The sequence below is a fragment of the Cyrtonyx montezumae genome, unplaced genomic scaffold (genome assembly GCF_038088225.1).
Source record: "Cyrtonyx montezumae isolate F1298 unplaced genomic scaffold, pur_monq_1.0 scaffold_76, whole genome shotgun sequence".
Taxonomy (NCBI): Eukaryota; Metazoa; Chordata; class Aves; order Galliformes; family Odontophoridae; genus Cyrtonyx; species Cyrtonyx montezumae.
In genome coordinates this window covers 124,831-139,738 of record NW_027072085.1, presented here as the reverse complement: position 1 = coordinate 139,738, position 14,908 = coordinate 124,831, and the positions used below count along the sequence as shown (strand labels likewise).

At 55.4% G+C, this 14,908-nt stretch overlaps 2 protein-coding genes, 1 long non-coding RNA gene and 1 other non-coding gene across 5 annotated transcripts; 1 reads left to right on the top strand and 3 right to left on the bottom strand.

The window, feature by feature from the left end:
• Positions 1 to 96: 96 nt before the first annotated feature.
• Positions 97 to 3,854, bottom strand: APH1A (aph-1 homolog A, gamma-secretase subunit). Of its 2 annotated transcripts, none has more exons than XM_065751635.1 (7): positions 3,724 to 3,854; positions 2,580 to 2,750; positions 2,243 to 2,316; positions 2,039 to 2,161; positions 1,822 to 1,949; positions 1,257 to 1,380; positions 97 to 848 (listed from the first exon to the last, which is right to left on the bottom strand). In XM_065751635.1, exons 1-7 carry the CDS (start codon positions 3,834 to 3,836, stop codon positions 784 to 786), a joined length of 798 nt encoding a protein of 265 aa, XP_065607707.1. In that variant the 5' UTR covers positions 3,837 to 3,854; the 3' UTR covers positions 97 to 783. The 2 variants fall into 2 exon arrangements, with proteins under 2 accessions (XP_065607707.1, XP_065607708.1); XM_065751636.1 differs by having other exon boundaries at positions 2,039 to 2,101.
• Positions 3,855 to 7,790: 3,936 nt separating this feature from the next.
• On the top strand, positions 7,791 to 9,700 carry LOC136058277 (uncharacterized). Its single transcript, XR_010623126.1, has 3 exons — positions 7,791 to 8,032; positions 9,353 to 9,415; positions 9,637 to 9,700. It is a non-coding gene; the product is annotated as an uncharacterized LOC136058277 (long non-coding RNA).
• A 2,528-nt stretch (positions 9,701 to 12,228) lies between these two features.
• Positions 12,229 to 13,911, bottom strand: FCRL6 (Fc receptor like 6). The gene is given in 10 exon segments (XM_065751625.1): positions 12,229 to 12,527; positions 12,797 to 12,995; positions 12,997 to 13,159; positions 13,429 to 13,465; positions 13,468 to 13,525; positions 13,527 to 13,584; positions 13,586 to 13,680; positions 13,682 to 13,750; positions 13,752 to 13,838; positions 13,840 to 13,911. Coding segments are annotated over 10 exon segments (1,137 nt in total).
• A 655-nt stretch (positions 13,912 to 14,566) lies between these two features.
• TRNAR-UCU (transfer RNA arginine (anticodon UCU)) lies at positions 14,567 to 14,640 on the bottom strand. The gene has a single exon. It is a non-coding gene; the product is annotated as a tRNA-Arg (tRNA).
• Positions 14,641 to 14,908: the final 268 nt, after the last annotated feature.

Here is a 14,908-nt window from a genome sequence, read left to right as displayed (position 1 = left end):
ACGGCTGGGGGGGTGGAGGCAGAGCAGGTTGGGGAGCACTGACCCCATTCTCCCCACCTCAACCCATCCCAGAAATCTCGGTGCCATGGATACTCATCACTATTAAAAGGGTTTTACTCTGAATCAAAAAAATAATTTAACAGGCTCATTCCCTCCCCCGGTCACACAGCAGCTCCCAGACACTTGGACAATCAAAACCCAAAACAAAACAGAATGGGAGAGCAGCAAGCTGGGGAGGGCACAGCAGCCCCCACCCCTTGCTGGTTACAGGGGGCTCCATGCCCCAAAAGCAACAAAGATCACCCCAAAAACAAAAGGGGAATGGGACCGTGGGCTGCACAGCCAGGATTGAACACTGGGGAGGGGGACGGTCCCAGAGTAACAGCCCAGAGCCCCTCACTGGGGAAGAGGAGGGAGGAGGTCCTCTCCCATGCCTGGGGGGCACTGCAGCAGCCCCAGGGGCACCTGGATCTTCTCCCAGCACTCGCCCTGCAGATACCCTGTAAGAAAAGTCTAATGGAAAGTCACTAACGAAGCTAGTGGGAGCGCTACGGCCAGAGGTGCCCACGAGGCTGCAGCATGGCACCAGACAGAAACTGCCCCAAAAGGTGCCCAGAGTGGGTGGCAGGAAAGCTCCAGAGGAGCACAGCTTCCCAAGGCTGCCCTGGCACCGCTCGGAGCCCCACAGCCTCAGCATAAGTGAAGGCAGTACCGAGAGCTCCCAGCTGCCAAAAACAGGGCACTTGGGTATCTTGAGGCGGTGCGGGCGGGCAGGGCTGCTGCTCAGTCCTCAAAAGGCACCTGCAGTGCTGAGTACATCATCACTCTGCTGTCATCTTCCTGTTTGCCTGGGGAAACAGTCCAGAAAGGAAAGAAAAGAGAAGAAGAGGGTGAGTGTTTAGCAACAGAGGGAGCAGGGCTGTGTTGGGGTGGGGCGTTTGCTTGTGGCTTGACCTAAGTCCCCCAGCAACCAGGAGATGTGGCTGCTGCTTGGTGAGGGGCAGGCAGGTCCGTGTGACACCCATCCCACCCCCCTCAGCTGCTGCTGCAGGCACCCAAAGCCCACAGTCCTCCCTGCACCCACCAAAATGCCCACAGGACACAGAACCGTACAAGATCCCGAGCTGGAAAGGACCCATAAAGATTACGGAGTCCTACTCCTGGCTCCACACACATATCAGACCACAGACAATCCCACTGGGTAGCAGTTAACACCCCCATGTCAGACCCCCCTCCCTGCCCAGCCCACCCCTTACAGGAGAGGCACTTGAGGATGTTGTGGAAGGAGCCCCCGGCTGTGAAGAAGGCCCAGATGCCCATACAGACGGTGATGATGTAAATGGGGACCAGGCTGGCCACATACCAAGGGTTCAAGAATGTCTGCGGGGACAGAGAACAGTTAGAAACATCACCAGCCACCCCCCAGGCACCTCCAAGGCCCTTCTGAAATGGCCCCAGGGTGTGGGGAAAGGGGGAGCCTTCTTCTCGTGTAGCTGCCTCCAAGCACGGTGGTGCTCCAGTAAGCCTGGCTAAAACTCCAGCCTACAAGTTTCCCACCAGGAGCTTAGCAAATAATCCTCCAGCTGACCCACAGCCCTTCACTAACCCTGCTTAAACCCCACGTCCCCCAGGCGCACCACAGCAGGCTCACGAGGGGGACAGGACTTGCCCCACAACTCTGAGTCAGTGAGGGATCCTCAGACTCCAGCAGGGGTCCCTACAATAACCTCCCCGTCCCCAGATGGGAATCTGGTGATGTCTGCTTTAGCTGGGGGCCAGCTTTTGGGACAGAGGTAGCCTGCTGTGGCACACCAAACTCACCAGCCCCGACGTAACGAGGTGACTGGCGACAACCAGCCCCAAGCACCAATAGCGGCGTCTTTCGCACGCGTCGAAGAAGATCACTCCCCAGAAAGTGTGGAGCAGAACGACGGCCATGGTGAGAAACGCTGCGGGAAGAGGGTGACACAGACCCCCTCAGAGCTCACCATGCCTCCCCAGAGTGGCAGGGCAGCACCAAGCCAGCCCCCAGCCTCACCCGAGGTGATGAAGTAGTACGGTGAGTCCCCGTGGATCCCGACGATGCCCGGCCCGATGGAGTCTGCCAGGATATTAATGACTGAGAACACACCACTGATGATGCCAAAGGACAGACCTGACACTGCAGAGGAGACAAACTGTGACCAACTGTGGCTGTGCTGCACGCTGTGCCCGCCGGACGCCTGCTTGGTTCTGTGCTCACCATATGCCATCTGCTTGAGGGAGATGGGCGACCGTCCGTCCTCACTGATCGTTGCCAGGCCTTCATCTGCTTTCCTGCTTGGGCAGAAGAGAAGGAGTGGAGTGAGGAGGTGGGGAGGAACAGGGCCTGCGTGGGGATCTGGCCTGAGCTTTGTCAAACAGGATGGGAAGGGGTGGTTGTAAGCAAGCCTGGAGTGAAGGAGAACACCTAAGGAGGAAGAAACTTTGGGGATTAAAAACAGAGGTCAGCAGTGAGCACAGCTATTGGAAAAAACGGCTCAGTACACAGCTTGAGGAGACCCAGGGTCAGGGAGTGCTGCCCGTGGGAGGGCCCTTACTTCAGCAGTTTGAAGTAGGCGAATCTGAAAGCTTCCTGCAGCAGGACGGAGACGGCGGCCCCGAAGATGAGGAGGCCGTACTGAAGCCTGGCATTGCCCTGGTCGCTGAGATGGACTGAAATGAACCAGATGAGAGAGGCCAGGAGCAGGGACACCAGCCAGAAAAACGCTCTGTGGAGAGAAAACAGCAAGATGAGACAGAGAACCCAGCAGCACTTCCACTCAGGATCCAGAGGGAAGGATCATGCAGCAATGGCATGCTGTGTCATCAGCTGCTGCTGTGGTTTGTCTTGGCTCCAGGTCACATGTGCAGCATGGGAAGTTTTTGATGGCAGAGTCTGTTGTTTGGTCACTGTCACGTGAGACATGACAACATGCCTAAGAAGCACACAGCTGAAAATCAAACAGATCTGGAGACAGAAATCTTCCTTTTGTCTCTCAGGGCCACGTCAACCTTCTCTGTAGACAACTGCTGTCCTGGGAAGCAGGGAAAGGCGCTCAGTGCTGCACCCCTGGAAGGCTCAGGGAAGGTCCTACCCTTGGAAAGATGAGTACTGCGAGGAAGGTTCGGCTCAGAGCCACTCCTGACTCCTTCCCAGTGAACCCCTGCATTAACCCATGGAGGCAGCAAAGCCGTGGCAGGAGCCATGACCCGGGCACTGACTGAGCACCACGATGGCCATCGTGCTTCCTTCCTGCAGCAACAAAAACTTGCAGCCTGGAGTCGGACTCGATGATTTCCAAAGCTCCCTACCAACCCCTACGGTGCTGTGGGACACAGCTGCTGCGAAACCTCCCCTGGGGAGGGGGCTAGTGGGGGGGGGGGGGGGAAGGGCACGAGGGGCTGTGCCACCAGACCTTCCCCAAGTACAGCAGCAGGCAAAGCAGCACAGGGCGGGTCAGAGCACGGCCGGGCTCCCGCGTCCCAGGGGCGTCCCTGCCCGCCCTCCCGCACCCACAAAGGCCCCCCCCCCGCCCCCCACGGACCTACTCAAGCCCCTCCAGCGTGCTTTAAACCCACCCCCCTCACCCCTCAACTATCCCAGCTCCCCCGCATCGGCTCCCACAGTCCCCACACGACCACCACGGTTCACCATCACCCCCCCCCCCCTTCCCCCACCTCCCCACAAAGGCCCTCTCTCACCCCGCCACCAGGATAATGACCCGCAGCGGTTCGGCCGCCACCGTCAGCAGCACGAGGGCGAGCGCGGGGCCGAAGGCGATGCCCGCACACCCGAAGAAGACGGCGGCCCCCATGGCGGCGGGGGGCGGCGGAAGGACGGCGGCCGCGTGGGGCCGAGCGGGGCGGGCGCGGGGCACGACGGGAATTGTAGGCCGAGGCAGAGTGTGTGCGGGGCGGACAGCGCCCCCTGGCGGCGGGAGGTCGCGCAGAGCGGGGCCCGTGCTGGGGGTTTTGGGTGGAGGGGTTGGGGGTTTATTTGGTTTTTTTTGACGCTTAAAGGCGTTTATTTCTTTGTCTTTGGGCAGCGCGGACGGGTGACGTTGTCCGTGGGTCCTGCCAGGGTGAGAGGTGTGCGTGCAGCAGCTCTCCTTGTGCCGCCGACTCTGTCACTGTGGACACTTCCCCCCCCTCTCCCCGGTCCCGCTGTGCACACACCTGGGGGGCAGCGTGTCCCCCCCTCGAGGACAACCCCATCCCTCCACTGCCACCTCCAAACCCCACTGATCCCAACATCGTCCCCACAAGGGCCTCATTGTCCCTCAACACAGTCCCTCACCATCCACCCACCAACATCCCATTGTCTCCCATTATCCCCACATATCCCCCCGTTGCCCCTCACTGACATCCTATGGTCCCCCATCATCCCCCGCATCCCCTTGTTGCCACCCATTGCCCCTCACTGACACCCCATTGTCCCCCATCATCCCCCCACATCCTCCTGTTGCCACCCATTTCCCCCCATTGTCCCCCAGGGCACCCCGAGCAGCCTCAGATTGCCTCCATCCCCCCTCCGCACCCCCTAAGAGCCCAATGGGTGATGGCTCTGGGTGGCAAGGTCCAACCATCAGCCCACCCCCCCCCACCACCGGATCATGCTTCGTGCTACCCCTCACGACAGCTGTTGGGAACTGCTATTTAAGAGGGAAAAGTCCTTTCAAAGCTCAGGAATGAAGCAAAGCTCAGTTTCTCCCCACCTTTGGCTCACTGCAACACAGAGCGCCCACAGCACGCGGTGTGCATTGCTCTGGGGATGCTCACAGTGCTCCCCGTGCTCGGGTCCCCAATTTCTCCTTTGCTCACACACACAGCCCTGTGCTGAGTGCATCCCCTTTCCTCCCTGCTTTACCATTCCCGTGCCTTAGGGGTAATCCTGAAGAGGAAGCTGCTCCCAAACATTGGGGCCGAAGGCTGCGGAGCTGTGGGAAAGCCCTGAGCTCTTCCGTGTGACACTGAGCAGCTGCTCCTTGGGGAGAAGAAGGGAAGCGAGTGCATTCCAGCCTGGAAACCACCCGGGAGAGAAAGGGGCTGTGTTTAATTAAGAGAGGACAGGCAGCGCTTGCAAAGCAAATGGCTCCAACATGTGGTTTCGGGGCTGAGCCTGTCTCACCCTAAAAGCTGTCACAGAGCAGCGTGGCGTGGAGATGGTACACCCCCACACGCAGCGGATGTGGGCACGAGGAGTGGGAACCTGCAGTGCCTTGGGTTTGTGGTTGTTGGTTTTTCTTCCCTGAGAATGACCGTTTAAAATGGCATTTTTTTTTCGCTCGTGACATCTGCACTCGCCCTGCTCAGCCCAGCCCAAAGCCACCACTGTTTACAAAGCAGAGAAGGGCAGGAAAGCTCTGTTTGGGGTAGAAATTCCTGCAGAAAGAGCAGAAATCCCTGGGAGATGCAGTGGGAAGCGTCCCCAGCTCCGTGCCCACCGGTCCCTGCCACACCGTGTCCCCATCCCTGTCCCCATCCCGGCACCACCGGAGGAATGGCTGCGGGTTTCCTCCCTGCTGTGTCCCATAGGAGTGGCCCCATCCATCCACCTCACCCCACTGTGGCTGCTTCCGCAGGAATCCTGTGAATGTCATAATGGCATTGTGAGCAGGACGGCCTCATTTACCCGCTTCATGATTTTAATCTCTCTTCGAGTTTTGCTTCCTCCCATGAAAGGTGGGAAATGACGTGATGCATCCTTAAAGCAGAGGAGTGCAGTGGGATCCTGCACACCTTCCTGGTGCATCTGCAGCAGAGAGCCCCTACCACGACCCAAACTGATGGTCCTGGGGGGGGGGGTCTCTTCCAACCCGTGGGATTCTGTGACCCTATGAGCTGCGGTGTGTGCAGCACAGTGCCTGGATGCCCCGAGGAGGAGCTTGCAGCTTCGTGATTTCTTCCCGCAAAACCCACCTAGTTTGGCTCACACTGCATTGCAAAGCATGGCTCTCACCACTGGGCACCTCTCTGCCCCTTGACCTTTTGCAGATTCATTTTAGCACGGGAGCTCTCATGCATAAAAAAAGATCTAAACTGCACAGCGTATGCAAAATGGGAGTTAGATTTGAAATAGGAGCATGGAAGCGGGGATGGGGAAGACGTTGGGCTTGGCCACGTTACTTGGCTGCCCTTCGGCTGTTGTTCCCTGTTACAATTGGGTAAGAACAAACCTAAAAGGAAAAAGCCAAAACCCAAAGCATGGAGGGAGCGTTGTACTCCTCCAGAAAACCTGCATGCACGTTGTAAGCAAAAACGGTTCAGCGGCGTTGGGTGGGAGGCAGCAGATCCTGAGCTCCGTGGGCTTTGCTCTCATATGGGGCACTGGCAGCAGCACATCCAGCAACTGAGTGCACCCCCTGGGTGCACCCCCTGGCCACAGTACTCCTACATGTGCACATGAGCACTCAGCCCCGTACCAAGTGTGGTGCTAAGGGTCTGCTCGCCCCCCTGCACTGCCCCATTGCCCCCCAAAAATCTGAATTTCATTGATTATGTTCCGCTGTGATCGTGGCATCCTCAGATTGTAACAACCCCAGCCCTAAGCCTGCAAAAATCCCTCTGAATCCGGCCTTGAGGTTTTGCCAGGAGCTCTCCTTCCCACCCCATCAGTCCTTCTGATGAAAGCTACCAGAATCCTCACGGATGTGCTTCCCACCAGCTCCAAAAACACAACGTTTTAACTCTTTTCTGGCTCCCGCGCTGCTGACACAGCTCCCAGCCCCGTCCCGCTGGGATTCCTCCCAACTGGAATCTGATATCAGATGTTGGCCACGGTAGAGGTTTCGGTTGTGAAGCTGTTGAGGGTGAGGGTTTGGGGCATTTGGGTGGGTGGGGGAACTGGGATGTTTAGGGGGGATTGGGGTGCTTAATAAAGGGGGTTGGGGATGTTTGGTGGGGGCAGTTGGGATGTGGGGAGGTTTGGGGTGTTTGCTAGGGGGCTTGAGGATGCTGGAAGGGGTTGGGGCTGCGTGTGGGGGTTTGGGGATGCTTGGAGGTGTTGGGATGCTTGGCAGGGGGGCTTGGGGATACTTGAGGGTGATTTAGGGGGAGCGGAGGGGAGGGTTGGGGATGGTAGGGGGGGTGGGGAAGGCTGGAGTGGGGAGAGGCTGAGGATCTGGGGGGTAGTTTGGGGATGCTCGCTTCCTGCCCACGCATTCCTCTGCTCTGTAACCTTTTGCTGAGTTTCATCTAACGATGCAAAAAGTCCCTTTGGTGGAGCAACGCTGTGTGGCTGTGAGAGGTTTCCAGGCTCGGTTTGTTGTGTTCTTAGCTGTAAATGGTCTCATTTAGCACGGCCAGCTGCTGGCGGAGGTTTCTTGGTGCGCAGGGACCTTCCTGTCGCACCCCCAAACCATCCACCTCATGTAACCCCGAGAGCCACAGCAGTCCAGCACCCATGGCTGCACCCGTCCCAGTGAGGGCACAAACTGTGATGGGAACAGCATCTTTGTTCCCATAAAACCCACTTCTCCCCGCTGTGTAACACATAGGGATTGCTCTGGGAGCCCCGGCGTGCACCCCATCGCCTCCACCCCCCACATTCTCCTCCTGCTCCTCCTCTCCCCTCCACCTGAGTCCACTCTGTGTTCTGCTGTCTTTTTGGAGAAGGCTCTGACCCCTCCACCTGCTTACATTTCTTCTTTCTGACGGGGAAACAGAAGCAGAAAGTGAAATGACAGCTGGAAACAAAAAAAAAACCCCGAAGAGTCGAAGGGAGCAGGAACTGCATCTGGCAGCTCCAGCCCCAAAAGCATCATCTCAGAGGCACAGCTCAGAGCCCAACCTGACCCTGCGTGGTATGGGGGTCCTGGTGTCCCACACCCTATATCCCAGCGCGGGGGCTGCTTGTCCAGCCCCCCGCAGTGTCATTTCCTGCCTCCAAGCTGCGGCTCTGGGACGTCTTGAGGAACTGAGCAGTGCAGAGCAGCGTCCGAGGGCTACGCTGGAACGTATAGGACGATGAACTTTGTATGGGCGTCACTCTTGCTTCTTCATTTTGCATTGGGTAAAAGGCACTTTTCTTTTTCCTCCTATTTGCTGCTTTGCAGCTCGGGGCGGTTGTGCTGCTGTGTGGGGCTGAAGGGTTTGGGGGCATTTGCTCAGGGATCGGGGAGCAAAATCGAGCCGAGCAAAGCACGGCGCATTCATGCTGGGAGCTCTGTGCCACAGCAAAGCGTGCTCTCAAAGCCTGACAATTTGTGATGCTTCCCACATTGCACTCGAATTAATTCTCCGTATGCAATCGAGAGCTGTAAGGGCGAGGGAAGAAACAGCACTTCTCCAGTTGTGCCTTGGGAAGGTAGAACTGAGCCAAGCAGGGCAGTGACAGCGCCCGGAGCTGCTCCTGCTTCCCAGGCAGGGAAGAAATGGAGCTGAGCATCCTACAAAGGGTTAAATGGGATTTTAGGGTGAAAGCTCCTTGCTGCGATTCCATATTATTTCCCGTATTATTCTTAGCGTGGCTCCAGAGTAAATACAGAGCACGGCTTTCTCAGAAAGCGTGGGGAGAGCGCGCTGGGAGTTCATCCGACTGGAGCCAAAAAGAACGGAGCTGTTCCCATGGCCATGGGGGAACGATGTTGGGTGGGTGGGTGCGAGCCGTGCCGAGGGGACACCGGGCTCGGGGTTTGGCTCCGAATTTCTCCAAAAACTGGAGATCAGTGGGATGTGAGCGGCTGTCAGAGGCAGAGAAATGGGCTCCAGCATCCTCACACTCCCCAGTGGTGGGGTGTGATGCTGAGAGGCATCGGGTCCAGGCTGGGGAGGCTCAGGGCGCAGTGTGATCCGTGGGGCAGAGAGGGGCACCCATGGGTGCCACCGGCCCTGATGCGACCACTACATCATGAATGCAACAGAGTCAAATTTTCCATTCCCAGTTGTGCTCTCCCTATACAAAAGTCCTATTTGGAGAAGGGAAACGAGCAGGGCTCGCTGTGGCTTGGATCAAGTTGTGTGTGTATGTCTATTTATAGCAGCTTGGCACGGAGGAAATGCCAACTGAGTGCTCACAGCTCCGCGAGGGGACCCGGGATGGATGTGGGCAGTGGGGACGCGCTCCATAACCCCATTGCCCCATTCCTTTTCTGCAAATCCATTCCTAAAATACAGGAAAACACAACGCCGCTGCAGTCCGTAACATGATATCTTTTGTTCTACGTCCTTGATTTAATTATGAGCCAGCTCTGGAATCTGTTACTCCCATATGGGAGCACAGAGTGCCAATAAATCAGTGAAACTATTCCCGCAAAACCACATCCCATAGAGCACCACGCAGAGCTCCGCTCACGCCGGGGGAACACAAACTGTTTCTTTTTTTGGTTTTTAGGAAACGCTGAGATAGGAGAAGAGGAAATAACAAAGTTTTTATATGACTACGCATCTCACTTCGGTAAGAAAGCTTTGCTTTGGGCCAACTGCGGGACAATAGAGGGGTGGGGTGGGGGTCTCCAGTAGAAAAGAGGATTCAAAGGACAATTTGGAGATGTTTTGCTGGAGCTGCTCTGTTCCCAGCAGTGCTCATTAACATCTGAGATCGCATCCTGCCAAGCAGACAGGGTTATACTGAACACTGATGTGAAATGGGCTCATGGGGTGATGCTTTCATTCCAGGTGATTACTTATACGCAACTGCAGAATACTACTCTGAAAACACCACGCTGATCCCCACAGTGTACACCATGTATTATTATGAAGGTGAGGTGAGTCGGATTTTCCCTTTGTATATCTGAAGAAAAGACAAAAACAAACAAGGGTTCTTTCATTGCAGGGATAAATGGATTTAAAATGTCGACTTGAAACTGTTGAACAGCACCGGTGTGTTGGGGCAAAGGGCATCCACACCACTGCTGTGTTACGCTGTCACAGCACGGGCTGTTCTTTCACCATCTTTGGGGAAGGGATCTGCAAAAGACGGTGTTGCTCCCCCAAATTCTGAGTGAAACGAAGCTTTGCAAAGCTCCTGACACGGGGAGTCCCCAGAGGGATGCTCCCAATAAGGGTTGTCCCAACTAGGATGCTCCCAATAGGGATTGTCTTAACTGGGATGCTGCCAATGCAGATTGTCCCAGCTGAGATGCTCCCAACTGGGGTGCCCTCCACAGGGACACTCCCCAAAGGGATTATCCCAACAAGGATGCTCCTGGGCACGTTTATTTCCCCCTAAAGCCCAGGGGGACGGCAGGAAGGTAGGGCAGATGGACAGAGCATGAATTCTGCCACTGCTCTTAGTGCTCTAAACCACGCTGGTTTTGACCCTTTTCTTTTCATTGACTTCCCAGGAGTTCTCGGACTCAGTGGGATTACCCCCCCAGTGCCACCTGCCTCTGCTCCTCCTCCTCAGCCTCCTGCACCTCCTGCTATGACACCCAAACCCTCTGCAGAAGGTACAAAGCCACGCAGCATTCAAGCACTCGCTCCAAGCATCCCTTTAAGCCAGCAAAACACATTTCTCCCCAAAGCAGCAGCGCTCTGAAGCACCTTTTCCACAATCATTAGAGCTGTGGACATTCAGCTCCGTCCTAACAACAGCCAAAGCAGCATGAATCACCATGAGAACTTCGAGAAAAACCTAAGGGGATTTTAGGGTGTTTCCCAAAGCCATCGTGCAGTCTCCAGTGTGGGGAACTCTGCGTTCCCGGAGCCCAAACCCCGCTGGCACCCAGGTGTGCTCTGAACTCCCACACGGCCTCAAGTCCACTCCACACACAATGAGAGGACATGGGAATCACTTCCTAACCTCTTCCCCTCTTTGCAGACATGACGGCTCGGATGAAGAAAAGGATACCGTCACCGCATTGGAAGTTACATCCTCTGCACGAAGCAGTCATCTCTGTTTTTAGTCCGGCTGTGATTTTATACACAGATTTTTCAGCAGATGGATGATGCCATCCCGAGTTGTAAAAGCTGTGCAAACACCGAGGAGCTTTGTAATGACTAGGTTCTTTCCTACTTCCTATTATTCTGTTGTAAATATGAACTCCTGCCAATAAAGTGACTAACAATTGACTTTCTGTCTCAGTCGTGTGTGACAGCGTGGAAGAACAGTGCTGAGTGCAATGCCTGCACGGAAGGCACGGCATTGTCCTGCCAGCACTTCCACCACGTTCCTGGGGAGTCATGGCAGCATTTGAGTGTTATCACAGTAACAAAATTGTCCTCTTGGGTCCAACTGGAATCTCCTCCAGTGCCACTGGTGCCTGTTGGCCCCTGTCTTTTGTACGTGGCTCTCCGTAAATGAGGAGTGCCTGTCTCCTTTGGAGACATCAAGTACTGGGACACAGAGATGAGGTCTCCTGAGCCCATTCTCCGGGCTAAATAAGTCCAGTTCCTCACCAGCCCTTGGAGCATCCTATGGTTCAGTTTTGGACCCCCTCCACTCCACCTCCAGCCTTTCTGAATAGCAAAGAATGAGAGCAGACACAGCACTCCAAGTGTGACCCGAGGAGCATGGAGCAGAGCAGGACACCCTTTCCCTACACTGCTGATGCCACTGGTGCCTCTCTGCTTGGCTTGCCACTTCACCTGCAGCTTCCCAATTAAAGAGCAGAGATAAGTGAGAAGAGAAAAATTCTTTACCCAGAGGACAGTGAGACCCTGGCACCGCTGCCCAGAGCAGCACAGATCCCTGGAGGAACCCCCAGGAACACTGCGGGTGCCCTGGAGGGCTTCCAGGGGTCCCCAGGGCACAGCTGCACGAGTAAGACGGAGTGGAGGACCGTTGACCATAGAGAGCTGCAGCACAGAGCGGACCCAGCGAGAGGAATACGACTTCCGGTTGGGCAGGAGGAGTGGGTGTGGCCAAAGGGGCGGACCCATGCAAATATACCCACAGCGCTGCACCAATCAGATGCACGAGAGGCACGAAAGGGCCGCTGGGAGATTCCGTCGGGTACATTCCCGGCTCAGCGCGGAGGGGAACGCGCATCAAAAGGATGCTGAACCCACGGGGGAAAAGAGTGCTGGGAAGTGGGTTTCAGCAGAAATAAAAAAGAAGGGGGAGTTTGATTAGCCTGCCCTTAAGAGGCATTGCTGTTAAGCTCAGCTTTTCTGTATTTTTTTCCTAAATTCCCTTGGTTAGTATAGGGCTTGGTGGGGGGGAGTGTTGTCATCATGGTCTTTAGGGTGCTGTGAGTTTGCTCAGCAATGCTTTATTGGGCAACGTGGGTCAGGTTTGGGGAGGGGATGTGGGTTCGCTCGTTCCGCTCACTTCCTGGGTGCTCTCACAGAGACAGCAGTGGGTTTAAGGCATCCCTCAAACATCCACCTCTGGAGTGCAGCTGATGCTCGTGCAGATGGATCCATGGGTGCAGATGGATCCATGGGTGCAGATGGATCCATGGGTGCAGATGGATCCATGGGCGCAGCCGTTCGTTGTTTCATTCCTCTCGCCTCTTTGCTCCCTGCAGTGAGGACGTGGACAACAACCAGCCCCAGCAGCAGGGTCCTCAGCGCTGCCAGCAGCAGCAGTGCTCTGACACGACTGCAGAAATGTGAAGAGACACCTGGGAACCAAACACACCCTCTCAGGGCTCACGTGAAAGGGGAGGACCTCAGAGCACCGCAGGTTCTGGTGGTAGCAACTGGAAGGACGTGGGAAGAGGTGTAAGATCTGAGCAGAGAATGTATGGTATGGATGAGCCACCATCCCCAAACCCGCATCCAGCTCCTGGCCATTGCACAGCCATGTGAAGGTGCTGCCAACCTATGCAGAGCAGCTCAGGTTGAAGCCCCCCCACCCAGGCTGCTCCTCCCCAGCACCCCAAACACTCACGTCTGATGGTGATGGGGACCGGGGGACTCCGCTTCTGGATGCTGGAGCTCTCTGTCCGCACTTCACAGGAGTAGGACCCCGTGTCTGCCAGCCCCACTGCTGGCACCCGATACTCAAAGGAAGTCATGAGACCACGAAGGACTGTGCTGTTTCTATAGGAGAGGTACCAGAGGACAGTGTGGGATCTGAAGGAGCTGAGGGTGTGTGATGCAGCTCAGGTGGAGGGGGCTTCCTTCAGGGGGCTCTGCTGAGCTTGCTACGCTCAGCACTGGGGAGGTGAAGAGCTCTAGAAAGGAAAAAGAAATGAAAAAGAAATAGGGTTTTTCTTCTTTATTTTGATTCGAAGGTGTAATACAAGTTCCCCTGGAAGTTGTCAGGGTGCATCTTCCTTGGAGGAATCTGCTCTGCCAGAACCAGGACAGCTGACCCAACCGATCTCAACCCATGACTTACATCTTTTCCTCCTCAGTTCCACTGTGGAGGAGTGAGCAATTGGATACACAGTGCTGAGCTGAACCCTCACCCTTTGTCCTGCAGCTCCTAGCCAGGGAAGGTAGAAAACCCAAAGACTGATGGGAACCCATGATGCACTCATGGTTGCACTCACCCAGGAGAAGCAGAGCTCTGCTCACCACCATCTGAACCACACATCTAGCTCTAGGTGTCCCCACACAGAGGTGAGATGTCCTCTGTGTGGAGATGCTCTTCTGAGAACAAAGGAAGGAAATGGGGTTTGGTTCAGTAATACTTCAGGAAGACCAAAAGGAAACCTCCGTGCTGCCCTAATTGCCTGAGGACAACTTTTTTTCTCCCCCTCATCTCACTTCACGGCAGATGATCTTTGAACCCACAGTCTCTGCCTCCTGCGACCCCACTGAGATGCTTTCTCTGTTCCAGGGAGATTCCAGCCCTCATGGGTTGCCGTTGCACTTGTTGGCCTTTTTTCTTTTTCCCCTCCATCCAGACGAAGGGGATTGCGATGAAAACCCCTCACAGAAGACTTCTGCTGCCCTCCTTCCCCACTGCTTTTGGCTCCATCTACGAGTCACCCCCTGACAGTGGCAGGACCTCGAGTCTGAGCTCACGTGCATGATTTCTTCAGACTTTCTTTCCATCCTCCCAGAAAAAAAGAAATCTTCGCTGACACCAATGAAGAGAAACCCACTTTTCCAGTGGAGAAAAGTCTTCCAAGGTCACAGTGGGAAGAAGCTTTATTGTAGTACGGATCTTTCTCTTTCGACGATGTTTACTGCTTACAAAGATGAACCTCCATGGGGATATGGAGGTGGCTGCCAGCAAACGTGCATCTTCTACATGAAAAAAAATGAAAAACAAGAGCATTTGCAAAGGATTTATGTAAGGTAGGAATTCAGAATATAGACCTACTGTTCTTTTTCCTTTGTCCATACAAAGACAAGCCACACTTATCAAAGGAAATATTGACGCAAGGGTCTAAACCAGTGCCTGACCACTGGATTTCTGCTGGAAACACAGCGGTTCTCTTAAAGCATCAGACAAGTCCTGGGGGAACAAATAGGGTTAAAACATCAAAGCATCCAGGAGCTACCAAAAGGAACGAGGGAAGGGGAATACGACGGAAGAAACACGCGTTGGATGGGGAGCACGCAACCACGATGAGCATCAGCAGCGGAGACGATGCCGTGAAAAGTCATCATCTCCCACGTCAATCCTCCCGGGGCGTTATAAAGGCGTCCGATGGGGATTTATGGAGGAATATGCATAAAATAAAAGAGACACCTGCCTGGAGATCATCTCTGCCGGGACTCGAACCCGGAACCTCTGGATTAGAAGTCCAGCGCGCTCGTCCATTGCGCCACAGAGACCTCACCATGAGCACAGCATCGGCACCAGAACTGAAAAATCCCGCACCCCCCCATCACTGGGGGGGTCTCAACACCCCACTCCCACTGCACGGCACCGAGACAGCACAAAAACCTGGTGCCCAGATCCATCTCCCTTGCAACCCGACATCTCTCGACATCCCCTCCTTCCACTCGGATGGGTGATAATCCTGGGTATGATCCATATCTCGCTCGGCAGCGGGGATGCAGCAAAAACCTGGAGGTAGGATTGTGTCTGCATCCCTGGCAA

Bases quoted from the DNA above. Each gene is read 5' to 3' on its own strand.
- APH1A (XM_065751635.1), bottom strand. From the start codon at position 3,836: ATGGGGGCCGCCGTCTTCTTCGGGTGTGCGGGCATCGCCTTCGGCCCC. The intron at 2,751-3,723 runs GTGAGAGAGGGC...TTCTCTCCACAG, and splicing joins GTCATTATCCTGGTGGCGGG to AGCGTTTTTCTGGCTGGTGT. The intron at 2,162-2,242 runs GTGAGCACAGAA...TCTCCTCTGCAG, and splicing joins CCTCAAGCAGATGGCATATG to TGTCAGGTCTGTCCTTTGGC.